We start from the raw sequence: 26,383 nt of genomic DNA, 5'->3' as shown, positions 1-26,383 counted from the left end.
ACCCTGCTGGACCCCTCATGCAGGAGGTCCCTGTAGAAAACCGGGCTGGGCTTTGGGAGCAGCCAGGTGGTGTTGCAGAGGTGGCATCACACACTAAAGTGAGGGTAATGGGATCTCATGCTCCAGGGAATACAGCAGGGAGGGAGGGAGGGAGGGGGCGAGGAAGCCCCCAGCCCGATGGATAGCGCTGCACATTTGGCTTGGGGCTCTTGGTGCTGCTCCTTGCTCCAAAGCCTCTGCCAAAGGCAGGACACAGGGCTGGCTGCAGCAATTAGCTCCTCAAATGTCAGCTCCTGTGTTTGTCAGCCTGTGATGGCTGTGCTGCCCTGGGGACCCTCGCCTGTGCCCCCCAGAACTGTGGTACTGTGCTGTCCCCACTGGCTGGCAGAGCCACTGTGAGTGCCGCTGCTGGCACTGGGGGGACACCCACAGAGCCAGGGGAGTGCAGGCTCCACTGGTGCTGCTGGGGTGGTTTGGTACCCAGGGCTCCCCTTCTGCACCCCTGGGAGTGAAGCCCACCCAACGTGGGGTCCCACACTGTTCAGATGTCCCTGATGTCCTGAGAGTGTTTACACAGAGTTCAGCACAATCCCAGCTTTGCCCAGAGGTGCAGCCCCACTCCTCACCTTCTTCCTGACAGCCAGGGGCTGTTCTGTGGCCAGGATAACCAGGAGCTTCTGCAGGGCACCCCCCTCGATGGCTTCAATCTGCACTTTGGGGTTGCTGCAGGGATGAAAGCAAAAGGCAGGTCACCAACACAGTGGGGCACAGCAAGGTGGGAGACACCCTGGTCTGGCTTGTGCCAGCACTGGGGTGGCAGCAGGACCAGGACAATGATTGTCCCCTGTGCTGGCACTGCTGGGGCACCTCGAGGGCTGTGTCCTGTTCCGGGCCCTCATGGCCACAGAGCCCTGCAGGGGCTGGAGCGTGTCCAGGGCAGGGAACGGAGCTGGGAAGGGGCTGGAGCCCCAGGAGAGGCTGAGGGAGCTGGGAAGGGGCTCAGCCTGGAGCAAAGGAGGCTCAGGGGGCCCTTGTGGCTCTGCACAGCTCCTGACAGGAGGGCACAGCCGGGGGGTCGGGCTGTGCTCCAGGGAACAGGGACAGGAGCAGAGGGAACGGCCTCAGGCTGGGCCAGGGCAGGCCCAGGGTGGGCACAGCAGGAATTTCCCCATGGAAAGGGGGCTCGGGGATTGGGAGGGGCTGCCCAGGGGGGTTTGGAGTGCCCATCCCTGGAGGTGTCCAGGAAGGGCTGGAGGTGGCACTGAGTGCTCTGGGCTGGGGACAAGGTGGGGATCAGGGGTTTGGACTCGATGGGCTGGGGAGGGATTTTCCGACTTCAGTGGTTCTATTTAATTATATTCCCACCTCACACTGGACACGAACAAAGGTCAGTCCAGCCTGATCCCAAAACAAAATCTCCCAGCTCCCACCAACGCTGGCTCATGGTTATGGAGAAGGTACAAATTGTGCAGCCACCTCAAACACACCTGAAATGAAGGCAGCAGGGGTGGGGAGGGCACACTGGGTCATCTGGGCCTTCCCACCATACCCCCCATCCCACCTGGCTTCCTCTGGCAAGGAGCCCTCCCCTGTGGCTCCCTGGTTCCATGAATCCTCTCACTCCACATGACATCCACTCCTGACAAGCTCTGAAGAGCCTTCGTATTCCAGTTCCTGCTTCTCCCTGTCCTTGCTTGCTGCCAGCGTGCTGATCACCCACACACCTCTCACAGCAAGAGCTCCTCTCCAAGGACTACTGTGGATAAATCCACCCTCTTGCCTGCCAGGACAGGCTGAAACGTCAGGTCAGGATGTCAGCAGCTGCCCAAGGACAGACAGACACACAGACAGACCATTCCTCCTCTCCACACTGACACATTGCAAGCCCACTTCTAATGCATCTTGGGAGGTGGTGGAGCCATCAGACACTGCAGGCTCCTCCTTGGCAGGGCTTTCAGAGCCAGGGCACAGTGTGCCAGCTATCTGATCCCTGATCCCAGAGCTGTCCCACTCCAGGGGCAGCTCCACTCTCCAGCCTTTGCTGGCTCTGCACCGTGCCAGACAGAGGTCACGGCCCTGCTACAGCACCCGCTGCTCCCACGGAGCTGCTGCAGCAGCCATGGCCCAGCCCCTCCAGGAAATCAGAGACACAGAGGCAGGCAGGGTCATAAAGAAACAAAACCAGAGACAAATGGAGCTGGGCAAGGAGCAGCTTGGAGTTAAAATCATTGCTCAGAGCAAATCTGGTGTGGTACTTCCCAGCTGGCAATACCAGTCTCACCTAAGGGTAAGAAAAGGGCATTTGTTGAAAGCCACCCTTGATTTCTCCTTCCTCACCCACTTGCTGCAGCAAACATCGAGGCACAGCCATGGCACAGGCACCCTGCCAAGGTGGGGGCATCTGTGACCCTGCCCAAACAGGGCAGGAGGGAGAAAGAACAAACCCAGGAGCTCCAGGATCCTCCTGCACATGAGATTTTCGCAGCACAATTCTCAGACCCCCATGTACCAGCCCTGCAGCATCCCTGGAAGCAAACCAGCTTCTGCAGTGCCTGGGTCAGGTGGGACCTGACACATCCACCATGAGGAGCCCATCCCCAACCTCCCCATGCAGGAGGTGCAGAAGCAGGATGCCATTTTCCACCCCAATATGTTGTGCAATGATCCATTGATGGCATCTCTGAATGGTCTGGGGACTGATTTAGAGAGTCAACAGAGGCAAACAGCACAAGCCCTAAAACTTCACCTGTGCCCAGGCCACTCCTGGGCCCAAGGCCCATCTCACAACTGGGGCTCTCATTCATCTCCAGCCAAACCTGCAGCCACAGCCATGGCCCCAACAGCACGTGTCCAAAAACCTCATCCCATTTCATGTGCAAGTCCCTCTGGGCAATGGAGACCAGAGCAAGTGCAGAAGCAGCTTGCAGGAAGGCACTTTGCTGAGTACAAGTGCACTGAAAGGACAATCCCCTGGGCTGGAGACCTCCTGGTGCCATTCAAGGAGAAGGGCACGTTTGGGATATCCAAGCTCTTTTGTCACATCTCTCTAAAATAAATAATAAAAACTCTTACAGCAGGAGACACGACTGAGAAATTGGTATGCCTTTAATACTTGGCTGGTCACCTGGAGGATTTGATCTAATTAAAATCTCTGAACCATGGAGCTTTTGCCAAGGAGCAGCTCAGGAGGTGAGGGAGCCTTCCTGGCTGGTGGGTGTGCCGCTCGCTTCTCAATGCTCCTGTTGCTCTGTCACTGCTATCAATGGTCCTGGCTTCGAGCTAACAAAAAAGCTTGTTTGAAGGTTTGGAAAACTCAGCAGAGATCTGTACAAATTACACTGTCAAGCCCAGGGAAAAGCAGCCTGAACAAAATAAACACAATGAGACAGACTGTGGAGCGCTCGCATGGGAAATTCAGCCGTGCTAATCTGTTAATGGAGACAGGATGGTGGCATCTGCAACAAAATTCACTGAAACGGGCGTCTGAGGCTGGGCCAGGGCTGGGCCAGCCTATGGTGCACTGATGGCACAGGTTTGGGTGTGCTGCACTGGTGAGATTAACCAGCCCCCATCCCGGGGGAGGAACAGCCACAGGCTGCAGGGACTCAACAGCAGCCCCATGCAGCTTCCCAGAAGAGACCCCTGAGTGCTGAACAGCCCCAGTGTGCCCTGGGGGCCCAGCCTGGCTGTGGGGTCACAGCACATCCCCTCTCAATGTGACCCTTGCTGCCCACCTCAGCTCCTTGTGCCTCCCAGCCATGCTGCCCACATTCTGTGCATTTTCACTGGCAGCTCCTGGCATGGAAGCAGTTTCCACTTTGCAGACGAAGGGAAGGGGTTTTTCACGACTATTCTCTGCTAAGAGACACCCTTGTTCCAGTCCTCCTAGGACGACCCCAAGTGCACAAATTTAGGAGAGACTTCTCAAAGTTTTTGCAGACTGCACATGCGGGTGTGGGAAGACTGAAAAGCAGCAACACAGCCCTGAGGCGACAGCAGCTCTGGAGTTAGGTGGGAACTTACAATAAGGCAGCAAAATTAGATTTAAATTAAAAAAAAAAGAAAGCAAGCCAAGTGGTGCAGAGGGACCTGGAGACTTGGAGGCACAGAGCAGGGCAGGCAGGCAAATGCCCTCATCTCTACTGCTCTGACAAGGACACACAGAGAATATTTATTTCATGGCCTGCTTGTTGCAGAAACTGCATGAGACCTTGGGAAAGAATGGGTGACCTCCTCTCCTGGGCATCCTGCTGAAACCAGGTGTGGAAGGACCAAGCAGGGGTGTGGAAGGGAGTGGGATGGAGGGGCTGCCCCTGCCTGGGCTGGCACAGGCTCCTCCTGCCCTGGCATCTCCCCAGGCACAGGGAGCCGAGGCTGCAGAGCTGAGCTCTGATGAAAGCCCCGGTGCTGGTGCAAAGGCATGATAATCACCGGGCTAGACGGGGCTTAATGGGTCTCTTCTCTGCTCAGAACCAGCCTCTGCGGTGCCACCTGGGAAATCAAAGCCAGGGATCAAAGTCTGTAAGTCTGTGAAACAGCCTAAAAAATTTAGTGTAGTCTATTTAGCTTGTGCTGTAACCTGAGGATCAGAAACAGGCAGCGAGGTAGCATTGCTTACCTTGCCCTCCCCCTCTTTCCCTTCCCTTCCCTTCCCTGGTTTTCAGTCCAAAATCTGTTAATGGAGAAAACAAGAGTGAACCAGCAGGGCTGAAATGTGCCTTGTCTGGCTCCTGCGGCTCTCAAACCCTCACACCTGGGTCACACTTTGACAGGCAATAGAAAAGGTCATTTCCGTGAGCCCTGGAAACAAAGCAACACAACCAGGGTCACACTTGAAAAGGCCAATGACTTCTTCATCCTTCTCAGTGTTTGGAGGGTTTCTGACAGTTCTTGTAAGCACAGTCATGTTAAAATTATTTGACAAATAATAGATAGAGAGATAAAACAGATCATTACAGTGTCAGTAATTCCAGCCTGAACTAGAGCTGTAAATCTGAGACTGAACAAGGGCAGAAAAGAGAGGCAGGGTGATCAGCAGCTCGTTAATGCTTGCATGACTGGATTTCAGATTGCAGGTTTAAGAATAAAAAAAATAAAAGCATTCAAACAGTTCAAGTGAGAAGCGACACATAAGGAGAACACGGCTTCCTTCTGCATTCCAAGCTCTGGCTATGAACTATTCCTGTGGGAAATGGCCATGGAGCAGCTGCAGTGAGCCAGATGGCTCTGATTCCATGACTTCCCAGGTATCCACATCTCCTTCCAAACTTCCTAGCTTCCTTCCTAAGAGAAGAATAACTGGGACAACTCCATATCAACAGCCCTGCAGCCTCCTCGCCCTCCAAAATGACCCCCTGGCTCTGCCAGGAAATGACACTTAAGCACAGGGTGGGTGAATCCCTTCCAGAACACACATTTAACTGAGGCTTTGCACAGTCCCAAGCTATGGAAAAGGACATTTGCATGCACAATATGAGATACAGGATAATAATAAAATAGCCCCAATGTCACCAGGGCTGCCTGTGACTATTGGAGGGAGAAGGAGGAGGAATGAGGCACAGTCACCCCCAAAGCCTCCCCCAAGGGCCACATGCAGCAGAACTGGCCTAAAAATCCTCTTCTCCAAGCACCAGCTCAGACCTGAGTTTATCACAGACAAAGGCCTTCAGAGATACGACTTAAGGAGATTAAAAACCACCCAGAAAAATGGAGCCCCAAGTCGTTACACCGATCAAAATACAGCGGAGAAGAAAGCCGGGGTGAGGGGGGAAAACCTGACAAAAGGAAAACTGGGTTTCAATAGGCAACACAATACAACAATTTCATATGAAAGATGTGAAGCATGAAAGAGATGTTAGATGTTCAAAAGCCCAGAATATAGGAGAGATATAAAAAAATCCCCAAGAAGATGAAAATCTCCACTTCAATGCAATGCTGCCTTCTCACTTTCTACCAAGCCAGGCGCTCGCCGCCGTGGCGGGGGAGCAGCGGCGTCCCTGGGAGAGCACCACGGCTGCCTGTGACATCCTGCATTACAGGGACACAGCACAGCCTTTAATGAGCAATTAGGTTATGGAGTATTTGTTGCTAAGAGGAGAACAGAACTGCAGAGAAGAAATTGGAGCTGGGTACGTGGCTCTGTGATTCTGATGGGCTCATGTGATACTCAAAGCTGGGAGCATGAATCATCCCAGAGATGCAGGAGCAGCGTGGAAGGCACCTGGGGAAAGCTGGGGGAGCCTTGGCTTGGCTTCCAACCACATATCTGTGTCCCAGGCAAGAGAGAGGCGAGCTTCTTGTGAGCCCTCCAGCATCCCCTCTGAAAGCAGGAGGGCTGTAACATGCCAATGGAGAGCCCCAGGCTCCCTGGGAGCACAGTGACATGGGGTTTAACTGGGAACACGCTGCTCCCAGCCACACCATGGACATGGGAATTACCTCCTGCGAGCTCCTGGCCCTTTGCAGTCACAACACTGAGCTGGAAGTGCAGAGCTTGGTGTGGTCAGGAGCCACTGGGAGCCCTGGACTCACTGGGACCCTGCAGGGAGCAGATCCAGCTCACCTGAGCCCAGACAGGGCAAGTTAAGTGTTTAGAACAAGAAAAAATCTGAGGAGCTGGGATGCCCTAATGCAGCGTAACAGATGGATAATTAGATTTATACAAAGAGCTGTAAAAGAAAGTAATTAAATAAAAATACAGAATAACAAATCTGCTGCAGCAAGACACCTTGTAGGGCTGCAGAAAGCCTTTGCAGCCGGGACCCAGCATTCCAGGTGTGGGATGCAGGAGCTGGGGCACTTGTGTGAACCAGCAGAATCAACGAGTCACCCAAAGCACAGAGAAAGCAATGGGAATGTGGGGACTGAGTTGAGGCCCCTCCTCTTCCTCACCTCTCTAGGGAGCAGAGTAGAGTGAACACCAACTCTGGCAGTAAAATCTCAGGTGCCAGAACAAAACCAATCACACCAGATTGTTCTGCTGAACACACACAAACAACAAACTGACTGGCTCTATTTATAGCCATAGGGAAAAATGGTCCCACAAAAACAGACAGGAGATCACACACAGCCCCAAAGCGAGCCCAGGCAGGAATCTCACTGCCCCGGCAGGAATGAGGCCTCCAAGAACACCCCCAGAGCCCTTCTTTTTTCCTGACCCTTGGCTTTGCCAGCTCTGAGCTGTATTTCAGTGCCAGCACGAGCCCCTGGCTCCAAGGACACCAGCGTTATCACTGACCCTCACTGGGCTGCTCCAGGGGGGATTTGCACCTGGAACTCCCACCAGGGCAAGGGTGGGTGCAGCTTCAAGAGCCTGAGCTGACAGCTCAGCCTCTATGGGTTTAGTCAACAACCCACAGACTATTTTATGACAAAATACAAAGGTTTGGGGATTTTCAGGATGATTGCCACCCCCATGTCAGCACCATCAAGGTCAGCCTGGCTTCTCTGTTCTGATGGTGAAGGATGGGTTGTGCAGGCCACTCTGAGGGTTTGTCACCCCTCTGTGACACAGGGGCTGGATTAGGTGACTCATGTCCCACCTGCAGTGGTCATAGGAGCGGAGTGAGCTCTCTTCCAGCTCAGTGTGGCGAATGATTAGTTCTTTAGGCAAGTGCTCCTCAGTGCATGGAGAAAGGCATCCCAGGAAATCCCCCCAGTGTTCAATCACCCAAACTGATGCTTTGTTTCTGAGGGTAAATCAGCCTTATGGCTCTATGTGCCACACTTACAAAACACTCCCCATGGATTCCTGAAAGCCTGGTATTTACTGTAGGTCAGACAGGGATCGGTGCCGGGGGATGGGCTATGTTTCATCAGAGGCTACATTAATAAAAATGAGGAGATGCTCTCCAAGCGTGAGCAGAAGTCATTTATTTCTGTGCCATTTTAGCCAGAGCCCTCAAAAATTGTGTTGATTTCTTTTTTAAAAAATTCCAACACAGCAAGAAACAAGAACAATAGTGCAGGATTAATACCACGGCCTCGAGCTCATCCCATGTTGTTCATCACAGAGCCTTCAAAGCACCCCCTGATTTATAGACGGGGAGACTGAAATGCTCCCAGGAGCGTTGGCAGCCGCCTCAGGGTGCGAGTGCGAGTGCTGGCTCCTGCCTCCCTGCTCCTCCTCTTCCTCACATTCCCGTTCTCTGCACGCCTCCACCCTCCTGGCTCCAGATCTGAAATGGCCCAGGATGGTGGCAGAACACCCAAGGTCCTTCCCAGCCCTTCGCTGCTGCTGCAGGACCCCCAAGGAGCCCCTCAGACCCCGCAGTGGGGCAGCTTTGCACAGAATTCTCCCCCTGAGCATGCTGAATCACTCTGGGCATCATTCCAGGCACGCCAAGTCACTCGGATATTTCAACAAAACCTATTCACACGCCTTAGGTGAGATGAAAACACTGCAAAAAGCTGCCTGAAAGCAGCACAAGAGCCTCGCTCCGAACGCTCCGAACGCTCCCGCTCTCCGGTGCCGATGTGACACATCCCACTAATCATCCTGAGAGATGCTAAAGGGGGCCCGAGGCTGAGCCCTTCCATTGTTACTCGCTTTATTTGTTTGCTTGCTCATTTGAGCTGATTTTTCTTTAAGACAAGTGCTAATAATATCAAAAACCCGAGGAAGCCTTTGCCTGGCGCGTTCCTGCTGGGAATGCCAGCGGAGCGCAGGCACTCCGCAGCTCTTCCCGAGACACAAAGTGAAGTGTGAGAACAGGCATTTCACTCCTCTCCCTTGCAGCAGCAGCTCGGCGCAGCTCTGTCCTATTTTAACCCTGCCATCTGCTCGCAGCTCCTCCCGTCCCCGGGCGGGCAGAGCAGCTCCATCGGAGCCTCCCTGCGCTCCCACCTGCCCGGCTGCGGCCGTGCCCCGGGTACCACGGTGGGAGGGAGGGATGGATGCTCCTTAAACTCCCATCCACTCATCACTCCCGAGCCTTGGCAGGCCAGGGAAGATGCTGGATCCCCACCCCACTGCCGTGTCACTCTGGCTCTTCCCGGTCCCAGCGGGTTTAATGGTGCTATTAGAATCGTTTTAGTTGATAAAAAGTAGATTTGTTTGACTGAGTCATGACTCAAAACCAAGACTTTGCTCCATTTACAAAAGCAAATCACCATCTTGCACATGCCAAGCACAGATTTCAGCTCCAAAAGTGAAGCCTGGGGAATGTTTCCAGCCAGAGGGAGAATGGAAAACTGCATCTGCAAGAGCTGGGAAACGTTTTTCTCATTTATCTCGTTTTGATAAACAGAGAGGTATCCTGTGGAATACCAGCTCCTGAAGAAACCTGATGAACTCATTCTACATCAAGCGACTTAATCATGGATTAATAGAGGGGAGAGCAACAGCAGGAGATGCCACGGGACCAGGGACTGCAACACAACCCACGGATAATTCCAGCCAGTTCCTAGGTGGGAAGCCCTCGAGGAAAACTTGGGAGCCACAGAAAGCAGCAGCAATTCTTTCTGCTTTCTGATTCATCCCTACTCACCCACCCACATGCCACGGCAGAGGAGGCTGTAACTGCTACATTTAGGATGACATTTAAAAATCAAGGTTGTGCTGCTGATGGTCATTAAAAATCCCACAGCGTTTTTCAGAAACAAGTGGGTACTCACATCAGTGTCCCTGCCAAGTATCAGCACAGCAGTCATTTTTTTCTAGCAACTTCAGTTAAAAGATAAAAGAAAATTGTGCCCACCTATAATTACTGTTATTACTGTTGCTGTTGGTTTTTAAACATTCACTATATACCTTTACATTTCCTAAATACAAATTAAGAAAACATTCCCCCAAACCTTTCCAAGTGTCAGATTCATCTCTATTAACATCAGACAGCTACAATTAAGACTTCCAGCCCATAAAAGCTGCCTGGACTCCCTCGGTAACAGTCTCTGGAGACCCCATGTCTGTTTTTCCATGGGACTTGCCCTGGCTAATCCAGAGAGGCAAATCCACTGCCCAGACCTTTAGGGTCACTCTAAAGGGGGCTGCATCTGTTCTGAAAAGCATCTGAGAAATTCAAGGTCAGCACAGCAAGCAGAAAAGATGATTTATCTATGGGAGATGGGGCTGCCTTTGACTCCTGCCTTAGCTGGAATGATTTGCCTGTTGGAAGATTCCCTGTCCCTGGCTGGATAGCCAACTCAGGTGGAAACTCGTGTAGGAGCACTGAAACTGGGTGACACAGATCCCATTTTCAGAGAGAGGGTGAAGGAAACACTTATGAATGCCTGAATCAAGCTCTCAAAGAGCCAGGATGATCGAGGTAGTTAACAAAATACAGGAATAACTCAAAGGATTCCTATGCAGGTGTAAGAAACAAGGCCATGGCAGGTACCAGAGCTGAACTGGGTGCTCAGGGAGAGTGGGAGCAGGGAGAGGAGCACTTCCAGAAGGGAAGATTGTGCATAAAAGATGCAATGGAATAAGATAATTATGCAGGAAGAAGAGAATGTCAGCAATGTGCCCTACATCACTGATGGATGGAGAGAGCGGATACCTTGACAAAGAAAGCCAACGTGCCAATTAAGATTTAATGACCCTGAAGGCAAAGACAAAAAGCCCTCCTTTGCCACAGTGGAGGAGGGAGTGGACAGAAAGCCTCAGCCTGGCAAGGGAAGGGTTAGGAAAAGCCCAAAAGATCATGAGATGAACACCACCTCTGCAAGGGGGAGCATCCAGGCAGGTTCTGCCAGGCAGGAGAGAAGGGCTCCATCCCTAGGGCAGACAAAGCTCTGAGAGCTGAGCGTGGCTGTGGAAGCTGAGCTGCCTGCATCCAGGAACAGCTTGAAGGTGAAGGAGGAAGCGGGTTCAATTCATTCCACACTCTGGAACTGTGGAAAGACATACGCCAGGCAAATGTGAGTTGTGATGATCACTTCCCACTGCTAGACTCCGCTAGGAGGGGACAGGGAGGTGACACAACCAGGAGTTCACACATGTGCTGCGAAGGCGCAGGAGCAGCCAGGGCTTGCCAGTAATTGCTGGGGTGTAAAAGCCAGGCTGACTGCAGCCTCATAAACAAACCTGGCTGTGCCTCCCCATGGCTCTGCTGCCCACGGGTCTGCCAGGGCCAGAGTGCACACCACGGGGCTGCCAGGGGGGTCTGGGTGCTGTCTCTGCCTTCAGAAGCTTCAGGAAATCACTCCAGAAATCACTGGTCCTGCACCAATGCTTCTTGCCCAGCTGGATGGCAGCAGGAGCAGCCTTTGCTGAGGTGGGGCAGAGCATCTCCAAGCTGAGTCCATCAGCAGGACTCAGACTGAGCCTGGGCCATGCACACCAGGGAGGTGGCCACGGCCTCCAGCTGACCACACAAACCCTGCAGGAGGGGGCTGAGAAGCCACGTGCTGTGTGATGAGTGAGGATATGAGTGCAGCGTGCTCCTCTGGCCAGCCCCTGGGCTGTGACACGCTGGCCTCTTCCCAAGCCGAGCCGCCGCTGCCTCCCACTGACAACATCCACGACTGATTTGTGGCAATGACATCAGCGCCCACAAACATCCTGCCCTTCCTCACATCCTGCCCTTCCTGCTCTCCCAGCAGCAAGGACACCAGCCTGCCACCAGGCCAGGGTGGAGGAGCACAGCTGGGCTGGCTCCCACCTCACCCCACGGCTGGTGGCACCCAATGGCACCAGCACAGCACGGTGACACCTTCCCCATGCTGGGCAGTGCAGAGTCCAGGTCACAGCACTTGTGGGTGATGTCTGGAAACCATCACCCCATGGAGAACAGCCATCACACTGACCTACCTCCTTTCCATTCTCTGCCTGTTGTGCAGAAGCAAGAAAAATCCTCTGCTTGATCTCAATCAGGCGTTTTTAAGTTCCACAGTGGATAGCAGCTATTCCATGGATTCACCTCCACTCTGGAGACAGGCTGAAAGAGGTGGAGGGGAGAATGGAATGCTCTGAGGAAACCTCAGAGCCCCTTCCACTGCCTAGAAGGCTCCAGGAGAGCTGGAGAGGGGCTTTGGACTAAGGCCTGGAGTGACAGGACAAGGGGGAATGGCTTCACACTGATGGGGCAGGGTTAGATGGGATATTGGGAAAAAATGAGACCCTTGCACAAGGTTCCCAGAGCAGCTGTGGCTGCCCCTGGATCCCTGGCAGTGTCCCAGGCCAGGCTGGACACTGGGGCTTGGAGCTGCCAGGGACAGTGGAAGGTGTCCCTGTCCATGGCAGGGGGTGGAATGGGATGGGCTTTAAAGTCCCTTCCAACCCAAACCATTCTGGGATTCTGTGATTCTCCTCTCCCAAGAGGGCTGAGTGCCCAGAGGAGCTGGAGACAGACCAGTCCTCATGTTGGGAAGCAGGACTTGGACAGGCTTGGTTTAAGTCCATCTTGCAGAACCATTATGTTCAGTTCCAGTTCCCTTTCTTTTCTGTGTGTTCACTGTGAATTCCCCAAATGCAGCACAATCTTTCAGCATTCCTGCCATGGGATGAATCTGGGCAGGTTCCCGGGCCTCACTCGCTGCTCCCTGTTTATGTCCTTCACGCTGTGCTGTGACAGCCCGTGCCACAGGATGCCTTGGACAATCTGGGCCACACATTTATGGCCGTGGACCTCTGTGGTTCACAGCACAAATTTGGGAACCCACAGCTGACCATGGACACATCACTCATTCTTGAAATGTAGGCCACAAAGCTACTTTAGTTCTGCTTTTGCTTGTAAATCAAGGGCTTACATATGTAATTGGCCCAACCTTAAGAGCAAACAACAGCAGTGGTAGCACCGTGCCAGCAATTATTCATGCCTGTAATAAACGGCTGTAAAATTGAAAGCCAGCCTTTAAAAATCTGGCTCCTCACTGCACAAACAACAAAAACTCATTTGCAAGGCTTGGCCAGGGGAGTTTTTAATTTGGGGAGAGAGATTGAGGTGGGTGAGGATTTATTTTTTCTCTTTTCATTCTCTAAGAACACTATTCATGCCCACGTTTAGGTCACGGATTACCCTGGCTACATTTCAGCACTGTGGAATAAACCCTGTGAGAGGCACAGGGGACAAATCTTCCCTCTGCATTCCAAGAGCAGGGCCCTGGGAGCAGGCACAGCTGATCCCCTTCCCCTGGCACGTGGGAGCCTTCCTGCCTCCTGCTGAGCCAGCAGCGAGCCCGCAGATGAGCCACCATCCCTGGGGAAGGCACAGCCACAGCAAACCCCGTGCTGCTGTTCCACACCAGGACAGGGATGCTGAGCCTCGCACAGGCCCTGCCAGTTAACAAGAGCATCCTGGCTGATAAATCACTCCTCAGGGTCAAGCAGCAAACATCCCTCTGTCTCTTGTGCCCTCTTTAACCAACCGTGGCTGCCATGCAGCGCTCCTGGACTTGCAGGGGCAAAGGTGTGATGAGATCATTCCTTCTGCTATGCACATTTCTCACCCGCAACACCAGAGCAACTCCTTCTCTTCTAGCAACTCTTCAGAGCAACTCTTCTAGCACGTGGCTGAAAATCTCCTTGGTGGTGCCGAGCAATGGCACCAGAGCTGATCCCTGCTCCCAGCACGAGTAGATTTTTCCCACTCCAGCAGCAAATGACAGTAGCAGGCACCTTCCACATGCTCTGGACAAGATTAGAAGGTCTGAGGCACTGACAGACTTCCTTACTAGGGAATCAGCCGTTTTACATCCTCCTTTGGCATTTCTGGTTGGCTTTCTCCTGCTTTAAGCAGTGGCAGAGCATGAATGGAAGAGCTCTGTGAGGACTGCTCTCCCTCTCCGTTGTGGAAAGCTTCCCTCGTCAGAAATCCCCTCTAACTACCAAGTTGCAGTTTCTTCTGAAGGAAGCCGCATTCATCACAGTTCAGAAGGGACCTTTTGGCCTAATCCCCACTAGAAAAACTGCCAAACTGATCCTCCCATCACACAATTAGCAGCCACGGAGACTTTGCTACACCGGGCGATGCGGTGCTGCTATGACAACAGGAACGGGAGCCTCGTTAAGGGTCTCATCGAGAGGGATAACGAGCAATCACGGCTCCGAGAGGAGCAGGAATCAATGGGAGCTGTTGATACCAGCGCGTTTTGCTGCATCGGGCCAGGTACTCGGGAGCCCTGGAAGCCTGGCTCGCATTGTTACGGCACGGTCGCCGCGAGTACAACTTGTGAGGACAGGCAGATTCCTGGGGAGTAGAGATGAATATTCATGAAGGAGCTCAGTTTGGGAGAGGAAATGAATCAAGTGTGACAAATGCCGCCTATTAGGAAAAGAGGGTGGCGTCTATTTTTAGTGGAGTTAAGCAAACATTAAAGCTCACTCTCTAAGAACTCCAAATAATACCACTCCCTGCTCTGCCTCCCCATCGGCAGATAAGAATTTAGCAGCACGTTCCCACCAGCCAAAACCCGCTCGCCTCAACAGAACTTTTCCGATTTAGCCCCCGTGAGTGTTTTATAAAAATACAAATTTTAATCTCTCATCTGCATAGGAAGATGTAACGGCTTCCACCAGGATTTATTTCCCCCCCCCTTCTCCAGCATCATAAGGCTTGAAGGAACCTTTTTAAGACGGAAGAAAATGCTGCATTGAAATCTCCTAAAAGAGCACTCACGCGGAGCTGTAATCACTTCAGATGCACAGAATTATCAGGAGGAGAAAATTCATCTCACTTAGAATCAAGCCCCAATTTGAAGCAGAAAGGAAGAGGCTTGGTTTGCCACCGTGCCAAGCACTCAGACTTTTCACTGAAGTCAAAGAAGCTACAGCTGCTCTGAGCCATTGAAAATCATGCCCAGAATCTCTAGCGAAACTTGTTTGCAGAGATGGCAGCAGGCTGATAAGGATGTTGACTATTCCAAATAGGCCCATGTTATTTTATATTTTTAGAGATACTTAGTCTGCCTATTATTATTATGAAGCAGAGGTGGAGTATTTACTGCCCTTTTCTAGAAATCTGCACAAATGCTGCTTTTCAGCAGGCTCCTCTGTTCTTCTGGTGAACGTTCCTTCTTTTACTTTTCAGGCTTATAAATGTCCAGTTAAGGAAGAGAACGAGAGGATAGTGCCTAACAAAAACACCACCATGCCTACAAAGCTACTTGAGAGGCCTTCATCCCATAAGACAAGCTGCTCCCCCGCCAAGATTATGACCTGAGCATTTGTAGGACATGGGTGGTCCTAACAGTGATCCCTAGAGGACCCTGGGTGGGATGGGGGGTCATGAGCCAGGGGTGAAGGACTCTTGGCACAAACTCTCCAGGCTCTGCTGGCTCCTCCATGCACCAAGGGCCAGCTCTTCAAGGCAAATGCCCAAACTGCTCCACGTGCAACCACGTGGCCTCTGTCACCCCTCCTGTAGAGCATCACACACAGTCTTAGCATGGCTTTAAAAAGAAGTTGCTCTGAAATTAGACATGCCAAGTGTTTATTATCAATACCAGTCTCTGGCACCAACAGCAGAGAGACACAGCCTTTCCCAGAGCATCCAAACCCTGGGAAATCCTCTTTGCCTTTGGGATCACAGGTGGTGTCCCTCCCTGAGCTCCCGTCCTTGGCCCTTCCTTTCTGATCGAGCGTCCTCATAATTCCCCCTCAGCTTTCAGGTTACAAGCTCCCCTTCCATGTGGAGGGGAAGACACCCTTGGTTAACAAATTGTGACTTGTAACTGGGTGCACTGGGGCAGCCTGCATACCCAGCACATCTGGGACCCCACCAGGTCAACAGAGCTGTCCATACTTCACCTCCTGGTGCTCAGCAGGGCTATTTGTCAGGGCAGTTGGGCCCGGAGTCCTTTGGAGAGCACATCTCCGTCCCTCACCATGCCAGCCCTCAGCAACTGTTGCCATGGTTATTTTATTGGAGTGCTTTTCATCAAGGAGATGCTGCAACTGCTGAATTGTCTCTTGCAAGAGTTATATAGGAATAACTAGCTGATAAGTAGGAATAACAGGTTCAGACTGCCCACGGAAGCCAGCGATCCCAATTATTTTTGTTTTGATCCTGCCTTTCTTTTGGTCTCTGCCAGGCTCAGGTTTAAAGCGGGGGTTAGAGATAAGCAGCAGAGAAGGAATGCTTCCTGATGGGAAACGCACTTGGCTCTGCCAGGAGATGAAAGGTCTCTCCTCACACAAAGCCTCTGCTTTTCAATCAACCCTAAATAGGCTCTAACAAGGCACAGCAATCAACCAGGCAACATATATCCATCCTCACCTGTCGGCTTGGGGCGAGGAACAAGATGTATTTCCCGGTTCCATCATGCTAATTGTTAATCAAGATATTATCGGCACAGCCCCAGAGCCGTCCGTCAGTGGGGCAGTGAGGGATGGCCGGGCTGTGCTCCTGCCCGCAGCGGGAGCGGCTCTGCCGCTGGCCCACGGCTCTGCTGGGGCTCGTGGTGAGGCGGCCGCTTGCAGACCCACTTTCAGCATCACAGAATGCAGGAATAAAGCCTGCTCTGGAGAGCCAGGGCCGTTTTGTTTAGTGCTCATTGAAAGCTCTGGGTAATGATGGATCTGCTCTTCCCCCGCTGACGGGGTCCCACAGCGCAGGCCGTTAGGCTTTGAGCGACAGAAATGCCTTTTTGTGCTCTCTGCTGTCCCCGGCACAGGGCTTGGGTAGGCAGGTGCTGCCTCAGCCCTGGAGAGGCTCATGGAGCCCACTGCAGCCTGCACAGCCACCACCAGCACCCAAATCCCAGCCTGTGACAGTGGAGGGGCTGCCCAAGGAACAGGACTCTCCCCACAGACGGATGCAAAAGAGCAGGGGAAGATCTCAGCTTCCTTCACAGGAACAAGCCCAAGGGCAAACAAAATCTATTAGATTTTTCTTTCATTTTTTGGGGGTATCAAGCCCAGCATTGCCCCACAGGCAAGGGAGGGGATTGTCCTGCTCTGTTCTGCACTGGAGTGGCCTCACCTCGAGTTCTGAGACAGCTTTGGGTGCCACAATATCAGAGAGATCTGAAGCTGTTCCAGATGCCCAAAGGAGGGGCCCGGCTGGGGAAGGCTCTGCAGGGGCCACCCGAGGAGGGCTGAGGGCACTGGGCTGGTTCAGCTGCACAAGGAGCCCAGGGCAGAGCTCAGGGAAGGAGGGAACGGCTGCAGGGGAGCTTTGGGATGGACACCAGGGAAAGGTTCTGCCCCAGAGGGTGCTGGCACTGCCCAGGCTGCCCAGGGAACGGGCACGGCCCCGAGGCTGCCAGAGCTCCAGGAGCCCTTGGGCACCAGGGATGCACAGGGGGCACTGCTGGGGGGTCTGGGCAGGGACAGGGGCTGGATGGGGTGATCCTGGTGGGTCCCTTCAGCTCAGGATAGTCTGACTCCAGATGTAAGCCAAGCACACCTCACACCTGGAGCTGGGCAAACACTCTGTGCTGTGCCATGGAGGCACTCAGCAGAGCCATGGGGTTGGACAGGGTGTCTGCCTGGTAGGGACACCTGAGCTGCAACAGTGGGGTCAGACAGCCAAGCTGGAGCCCCCAGACTGGTGCCAGCCCCTCTCCCTCCCTGGGGCTGAGCTCCCCTCCTTGCACTGGCACAGGCAGACGTGGCTGCAGAGAGCCACAGCCCTGGCAGCACCTGGACACTGCAACCACACATGAGGGATGGGCCCTTCCTGGAGAGCGCTCTGCACTTCTGGAACAGCCACAGGCTAGAGACAAAGAAGTGAATGTGGATGATGTGACCCCAGGGAGATCAGAATTCAGCCATTCTCAGGGTACCACAAGAGACAGAAGACGACTTTGCCAATTCCAGCTGAAATAGCTGGATTTAAAGAAATTAAATTTGTCAGTTCATTAGTGTGTAACATAAGAATGAAAAAGGGATTTCTAATTCCTGATCCGCTAATCCACAATCCGCCGATCTGCAATCCCCAGAGTCCCCAGGGAAAGAAAAGAAAATCCACAGCAGCCTCATAGTGTCTCTCCACAACTTCTGGCCAGCTCCTGCAGAGACAGCTCAGCTACAGAGCCTTCCTCCCTGTACAAAACCTACCTCAGCAAACCTGCTGCCACCCTAGGGTGCTCAGGGGTAACAAAAATCAAACTGCACTTGTTGGAGTGAGCAAACACTGCATGTTTGGTGAGGTGCTGGGTATGATGTCCCAGGAGTTGGCTCAGCTGCCCACAGATCTTCAGGATCAGCTCATTTCCAGCAGTGCTCTCACTCATCAGGACAATTAGCAAGGTCCCAATCACCTTCTTAACTGGGAGGGCTGCTACTGCACCACAGGAAGGGGGGCTGGTGCCCGTTAAAACACTGTCCTGGCTGCATTTGGGAGATGCCCTCTGTACCTTGTGACCAGCTGATGGCCCCATGGATGCTATTTGTTATCCAGTTTGCCCAGCAAGACCAGTTCAGTGCACACACACCTGCTGAGCACACATGGCTGTGGGCCCCCAGCCACGTCCACACTTTAAACCATCATCTCCACAGCCAATTTCAACTTCCCACACCAAATCCTTCCTTAAATTATTGCCAGCACTCAACCCCATTCGGCTGCCTCAGGGGGAGGCACCCACAGGCCTCTCTTTGGCACGTGGGCCATGGCAGCACAGCCTGTGCACAGAGGCCAGACCAGCAGTGAGCACCAGGTGGGAAACTGGGAGTCCCCTGGGGCTGCCACCACTGCCCTTGACCATCCCCTTCATGCCATTTCCAAAAAGAAGTGCAGACATAGCTCCAGAATTTGCCCTTGCAAAGCAACTTTGCCTTCACTTGCTGCATCTGCCCAGCTCCAGAGCTGCTCAGGACCTGCTGACCATGAAAGCACCATGAGCAGTAAAGCCAGGGAGGACTGGCTCCCAAAACATGATGGAGAACTCTCCTTTCTACAGCAACTTTTTCTCCTCCTATCCAGCAGAAAATGCTGTAAATGTCAGTGGCTACAAACCTCAGAAATATCCACTAATGCTGAAGCCACCACACATAACACCACCCGGTGTTTCTGCATTATTCCCTTCCCTCTCACAGGCAAGGATGGGAAACCTGAGGAAACTGTGCAGGTCACACATGGAGCAGGAACCCAGAGCAGAGCTCAAATCCCCATTGCCCCACATTGCTGAGTTTTTTGGAGTGTGCCTCACAACACTCCCCTGCTCCCTGCTGAGCTCCCTGGACACGGGAGCCATCGTGCCCAGCCACGGGAGGCTCGAGGCAGGAACAGCAGCTCATTACCAAGCACATCATCCACACAAGGACCCCGACACACCACCATCCCTCCCTGCCCCCTGCCCACACCTGGGCCACCCTGCCCTCCTCCAGCCACAGGTCCCACCGGGAGGGCACAGCTCGGGGCTGGCTCTGCCAGGTGACAGCTGTGTGTCTCCCCCTGAGCTCTTCAGCCTGCTGAATTGATCCCCAGGTGCTGCCAGGGCAGGACCAAGCCCTGACTCCACTGCACTCTTGAAGGTTTCAATTAATCATAAAGCCAATTCCATTTTGGGCTCCATCTGTCTTTATTCCTTCAGGGACTAATAATGCCACACCGTGTGTTTTCACACACTAGCTGAACTGAAATTAAGACAGATTTCAATATGAAGTACCTGAGAAGAAAATGCATTTTTTAAAAAGAAATCTCAGAGTCGTTACTGTTCTCAGCTTGGAAAAAACACCTTGTTAAGTAAAACCAGCGGGGTATTAATTTGGAAAACAACTAAGGTGAGTTCCTGCTCATTGCAAGGTATGCAAACAAACAAAAATCATATTTAGGAGCTTTTATGACAAAGTATGTATGGAAATATAACACAACCTGCTTCCAGAAGGAGAGGAGGAACATGCAGAGGAGCTCACACAGGCTCCCATGTGCAGCCTCGAGCAGAGAGATGCTGGCAGCAGCATCCAGGCATGGACCAGCACCCAGAAACCCTCTCCAACCCTCCCTGTTGCAGTGACAGAAATAGATAAAACCCAAGAACCCTTGTGGTTCATCGTGTATGGCAGGTTTGAGCTGCTAAAGGCTTCAGGAAACCTCATTTACATGTCAGCACACTGCTGGCACCTGGGTTTTGTGTTCCTTCCTCTGCAATCCCCCCACGGGGCCTTTCCAGCCAGCCAGGCCTGCATGTCCACTTCAATAAGGCAATTCCCGTGTGGATCTGGGGGGTTTTACAAAACAACAGCCCTAATTATTGATCTCAGCAGATGCAGCTACGGATTAATGATCTGTCCCTTGGAACTGCCACTGCAGGGCTGTGCCCATTGTCCCCTGGCTGTCAGTCTGGCAGCACCCTCCTCACCCACATGGAGGTGTTGTCCCACATGGTGACAGCTGAGGCTGGGATGCCCAAAGCCAGCTTCAGGATGATTAACAGAAGGGAACAGTTATGGTGAGCCCCAGGAGGGAATAACTGAGAGAGTCATGACCGTGGGGAGCAGCAGTGACAGGACGTTTAGCATGACCCACATTTCGCCTGGGCTCCAGCTAACACCACCTCACTGCAGGAAGAGCCCTTGCTCTCTCTCATGCCCTGTGTTCAAGGCATTCAGGAAAAAAGGAGAGACAGTCTGGAAAGGATGTTTGCAAGAAATTATACGATGTGCTCTGCGTTGAATTCATAAGAGACATGTGAGACGTGAGAAGTGCAGAGCGCTGAGGGGCACGAGGATTCTGATGGAAGCCAAGATCCTTTGATGGCAGCCTTCTGGAACTGGCTGCAGTACCTTGGAAACTCATTAAATGCAGCAGAAAGGACAAGTGACGTACATCTATTGATGCTCTGAGCAGCAAATTAGTTTTCAAATCTATTCAGGGCTCCGGCAGTGGCACCGAGGGGCCGAGCCTCGGTGGGGAGCGGCTGTGAGAGCGTTCCTCCAGCCCATATGGGGACACAGCTGCCCTCAGGGAGGGGCTGCCACGGGCCCAGCTCCCCTGGGACATCAGGTGGCCACAGACAGCTGCCCTGAGCATCAGGGCCCAGAGGGCTGCACGGCTGCCAGGGAGTCATCCCCTCCCAAAACATGCCAGGCTGCTCTGGGGGCCTCTGCTGGACATCTCCTTTCAAGCAGAAAAAAAGATTATCTAAAACAAAGGGGCATCAAAACCCAGCTCAGAAGACACAGAATGTCAGCACCTGAGGGAAGAGCAAGTAGTTAACAGTGATGAGGAGTTTCTTCAGAAAGAGATAATTTCCAGTCAGTTGTTGTTTTCTCTCATCATCCCGTGCAAACACCTGGAGAGCCTCAAAGCAGCTGAGGTTGGCAGCAGTCTGGTGGAAGGCCTGAGGAGCTGTCTGCATGGATGAATAATCACCTGTTTCAAGGAATCTTTAAGCACATGAATAGACAGATGAGAGAAAACTTATCAAAGCACTGTATTAAGAGAACAGGTAGGCTGGAAGATGCTAACCTGGAAAAGAGGTTGATCCCTCTTCAGTCAGGATGGCCAAAGCCTGTTCTTGGATGCCATGGGAGCCTGCAGTTGTTGGTTTGTGTTATTTTGCCTCCTGTGAAAGATCTGCTGCCCTCTCCTCAGCACAAGGAGAGGAGTGGGAGAGAAAATATGGCTAAATCCAGAACAGAGGCCACAAGAGGCATAGGCAGCCCCCCAACATCCCTCTAACAGCCCAGTTCTGCCAGTTGGCAATGAAATCCAACAAAAGCCACCATCAGGATGGGCTAGGAGGGTGCAGGCAGCAGGACCTACAGAGTCAGAGATGGGATCTGCACCCTCCCATAGCAAAGAGCAAATGCAGGTGCCTCCTCTTGGTAAGTGCTCTACAACTACTGCTTGCAGAGGTTGCAGAGAACATGCCAAGGTCAGGAAAATAATGTAGGTGGTTAGGGAGGAAAATCTCTGAAGCCTGTGAAGGCATTAGCAGAGTGTACAGGCTGTAGTAAAAAGGATAAACAGAAAACATAGGATCACAAAATCATTTAGGCTGGAAAAGACATCCAAGATCATCAAGGCCAACCATTAATCTCACACCACCGTGTTCACTGCTAAGCTGTGTCCCTAAGTGCCAAATCTGTGCAGCTTTTCAACCCCTCCAGGGCTGCTCCAGTACTTCACAACCCTTTCAGTGAAAAAAAATTTCCCTAATCTAAACCTCCCCTGGCAGAACCTGAGGCTGTTTTCTCATGTCCTACTGCTTGTTACTTGAGGGAAGAGACCGACCCCTGCCTGGCTCCACCCTCCTGCCAGGGAATTGTAGAGAACAAGAAGGATGAATGAATAGTGGCTGAAGAGACAGAGGAATACATGTTGTGTCCAGCTACAGAACCATGTCTGCACTGGGAAACAGCAAGTTTGGGCTGGTTTTTTTGGCAGAAAGTGATTAGGTAACCAGCCTGAACATGTATTTTAAATGGAAACCACCACAATAACTCAAAGGCTTCAGCAGAGAGCATTTACTAAACACGATGAGACAGAAACAACATGTTTTATATAATGCATGAGCTGGCTGTGATGAGTCTTTCCCTCCCTGCTGAAGCTCTGCTGGAGCAGCTTCCTGGTGCTCCCCATGCCTGTCACAGCCCTGGGCAGCACTGGCTGTTCTGTGGGGCTGTGTTTGCAGGGCAGGACACCTCCCACAGCTCTCAGAGCACCAGCAGCTGTGGACTGAGGAGGCCCTGCAGGCTCTGGGAGCACCCAGTGCTGTGTGAAGGACTCAGGAGGACAAGGCCACCTGCCTGACCCCGGGTAAGGGGGAGAAGCCAGTGGAGCCCAGTGCTGGGGGAGTGTGTGGGAGCTCACGGCCCACATGGGGTGTGAGGCCAAACACACATTTCATCCCCACTGCTTGACCTCTGTGTCCTCTCACAGCACCAGCCCAAGCCAGAGAACTCACTGCAGAATTCCCCTGTTTTACAGAAAGGACAATGTCCTCAGCCTAAGCCCAGTCCCTCAGCTGAGGCCAAGGTGTCCATCCCCTCTCCAGCAGCCACAGGCACCTGGGAAAACACACCTGGCACAAGACAAGGGCCTGCCCTCACCCCCTGCCACTCCCAGCCATCAGCATTGCCCCAAATATTTCTCCCTAAAAACCCAGGAGCAAACCTTAGATTCTAGACTTTTCCCTCCTTGTCTTCCTGAGAGCACAAGGATGGCAGTTTACTCTTTAATTGTTAATTACACTTCCTTGTTAGATTTCAGAGGCTGAAAAATGTTTAGGGATTTATTCTTCTGTGTAATTAACCACAATGATGAAACACCCATTTATACTGCACTGCAGTTTTTGTTAAGGTTTTCATAATGGGAAAAGGCTAAATAGGTTGAGTTCATTATCATTACAGAAAAAAATGGAGGTGACCCAATCAAATTAATTTGAAATTAAGTGCAGTGAGGCTGATAACTTCACACAAGTCAGGAGTTCAAATGAAAATAGAGGAGACAATCTACAAAGCAAGAAATTATAAGCAGTCAAAGAGTGGAGCTGGAATTACTGCAACTGGGAGATGGCAAACACATGGTGTGGGCAAACAGGGCCACTGAAAAAATCAGGAAAAGTGGATAAAGAGATGGGCAAATACTGCAGGATGTAAAAGGAAAAGCTGGAGGAGGAAGGGATGAAGATGGATTGGAAATAAATGGGTAGGGACAGTGCTTGTTAAGCTAACCAGATTTATTTCTCTGCACAGAAATTCTTATGTCCTTACAAGACAGCATTGAAGCAAGGTCTTTAATTTTACTTTTCCTGGGTTTATTGCTTGGGCCTCTGTGTTATTTAAGCGAGCACCAACCAGTTTCAGTGCACAGCTGGACCTAACTCAAACCCCTTAAATCTGGTGGAAGCTCTTTCCTCTTGTCAGAGGCATCCTGGAGGGGCTGCTGCTTCTCCAACAGAGCAGGGAAGTCTTGTGCTCTGGGAAAATGGGCACCACCAGGGGACTGCTGGACGGAGCAAGGAGACAGCATTGCCACATCCCTCTTCCCTCAGAAAAAACAATGGAAAAGCAGAAGCAAAACCAGGTGGATCCCACGATGCTGAGTTCCTCAGTACAGCAGGAGGAATCAGAGCCCATCACTCTAGGAGCTTCTCTGAGGTTTCTCTTGAGAAGTAAACACATGTTTTGTGCCTCTCTTGGCTTTACCAGAGTGGGGCAAGCTCTGAACGAGCCTCACAGTTGGTGATACAAATAATAGTAAATGGGGTATTCAGGATGCACATGATCATCCCTTAAGGGGTTTAATCTCTGGGAAACAGCTAAGACAATCCATGGAAAACTCTTGTGTGTGGCTACAGGATCATGCTTCAATTCTCCCCAGTGATGAGTTTACTCCCAAGCCTTTACCAAGCCCTGTGACATTATTTTAGCATTCAGGGCCAAAAGGGAACAGTGAGAGCCCAGCAGTGCTGGGCTTGTGGGCAGAGGCTGTGCTGGGACTGTCCTGTGCCCTTCTAGGACACATGGCACATGTCAGCTTGGACCATCAGTGGGACATCCTTGTCCCTGGCCACCCCACGGGGTGGGCTTTGGAAGGTCTGGCCAAAATGCCACGAGTCTCTCACTGCAGCTGCACAAGTGGCTGCCCTCCCAGTTCCCCACTCTGGCCATGCCAAAATCTCACCTTCTGAGCCTTCTGCCTTGTCCCCATGAAATACAAACTGCTTCCCTTTGCCTTGAAGGTCCTACAGCTTAACTTCTCTCCATCCTCACCTCCAACTCATCCCTAAGTACACAGGGAGCATTTGGGATAAAGCTTCAAGAAGTCATTCAACATAAATTATTATTCCCCTTCTAAACGGATTACAAAAATCCTTTTATTACAAAATACTAAAATGTTCAAATTATTGGTGTGGAAAAACATTTCCTGTAGGTAAAATTTTCAAAAATGGAGGTTTTAATCACACACATAATCCTTTCTGGCTAACATTTCCACTCTTGTGAAACATGGAGATACAGATTGCACAGAGGCCTGGCTGTGCCACGAACAAAGGGAGATGCTGCCTGTAAATAGCTCAGAGGACATCAGAAGACACTTCTCTCATCAGCAATCTTTTTTAGCTTAATATAGCTCCTCTTTGCATAAAACATTGACATTTTTGTAATGTTTGGACCCAATGGTGCGAATGCTGATTGTCATGCGAAGATACTGGAGTGTACCTTCAAAATATGCAGGAACATTTTACAGACAGTAGTTTCACTTGCCTCCAAAATGCTGGATCTTAATATTTCATACTTATATATATTTAAATGTTAGTACCACAGGATAAATTCTAACATGCTTTTATGCTAATGCAATCACTGGAAATCCAGATAATGCTGTGTATTGGCATATACTGTTAGTGAATTATGGATACCTAAATGTACAACCCCACATGCCTAGCAATTATTTTTGTTAGTGCATTTAACTTTTATTTGCAATCAGAGCACTTGAGGATTGTTCAAATGAAGTTTACTTTTGCAAACTGCTGAATGGAAAAACATTTTGTTAAAGGCTGAAAAACAGTAAGAGTGTGATGAGGTTTTAGACTTGCAATAAGGGCACTGCTCAGAGAACTCCACCAGATGGAATGATGTTTGATTTGGTCACAGACTCAGCAATTAAAACCCAAATGCCTGAAGTGAAGGACATATAAGAGAAACATGAGATGAAACCTTGATTTCCTCCCTGTCAAGTGAAGATATCTGCCTCTCCTGTGGCAGAGGCTCCCAGAGGCAGATGGATGCCAGGAGGTCAGACCCTGGCAGCTGGACCTGGGACCCTGTGCCCTGAGGTCCCAGTCATGCTGTGCTATGGCTGCTTTTCAAGTCTGCTTTAAGCCAAATAAATAGGAGCGATAATATCAGAAGGGGAAATCCTGAGCTGGCCCTGTTGTGCCTTCTCCTCCTGCTGCCTTTGCTGATCCAAGTCTTGGCCAGCCCCCTGGCCTGTTGGCTAAAGATGCTGATCCCCTGGAAAAGCTTTTTGTTCCAATGGGCTTCCAGCACAGCCAGAGCTCTGAGCCAGGTCCTGGCAGGGCCATGTGCAGGCAGGACCTGGGGGCTGCAGCTGTTTGTTCCATCCCTTACCTGCTTGACTACCTGAGCAGAGTTAAGGACAGTGCAAATCTGGAGAAGATCTAGGTATTTCTGAGAGCTGAAAAGTTCTGGATGTGTCCCAGGCATGTCTGGAATCACTCTGTGTCCAGTGGTTTCCTCCTGTGTTAAACACTTGTCTACAGACAAGGCCAAACTCCCTCTTCCAGACTGAGCTGTGCCAGGAGTTACTGACCTCCTGTGCCAGGCTCTGGAGCTGCTCTCATCATGCCCAGATTTCCCTCTGGGAATGTTTGCCTGGCTTGAAACCACTGGCCTGAGCCAGCCTGGCTGAAGAGACCTGGGAGGTGGCCACAGACCCATTTGGTGAGCAGCAGACCATTGCCTCTTCCCAGGCTCAGCATCCAGCAGAGGATCTGACACTAGCCCCAGGCACACAAGCACAGAGCAGATCATGTCCCTGCAGCCCAGCGAGCTGTGACACCTCTGGGAATTTACTGGAAAGCCCTACCACCT

The 26,383-nt window shown here is 51.8% G+C and overlaps 1 protein-coding gene across 1 annotated transcript in view; it reads right to left on the bottom strand.

Annotated features, from left to right (window-relative positions):
• Window positions 1–26,383, bottom strand: part of SIL1 (SIL1 nucleotide exchange factor) — a 188,570-nt gene that overhangs the window by 3,622 nt on the left and 158,565 nt on the right. Inside the window, exon 8 of the mRNA XM_058034812.1 lies at window positions 627–723. Coding sequence (XP_057890795.1) covers window positions 627–723 — 97 coding nt within the window. The remainder of the gene's footprint in view (window positions 1–626; window positions 724–26,383) is intronic.

This window comes from Melospiza georgiana, chromosome 15, assembly GCF_028018845.1.
Source record: "Melospiza georgiana isolate bMelGeo1 chromosome 15, bMelGeo1.pri, whole genome shotgun sequence".
Classification (NCBI taxonomy): domain Eukaryota; kingdom Metazoa; phylum Chordata; class Aves; order Passeriformes; family Passerellidae; genus Melospiza; species Melospiza georgiana.
This window is presented reverse-complemented; position numbering and strand designations above follow the sequence as displayed.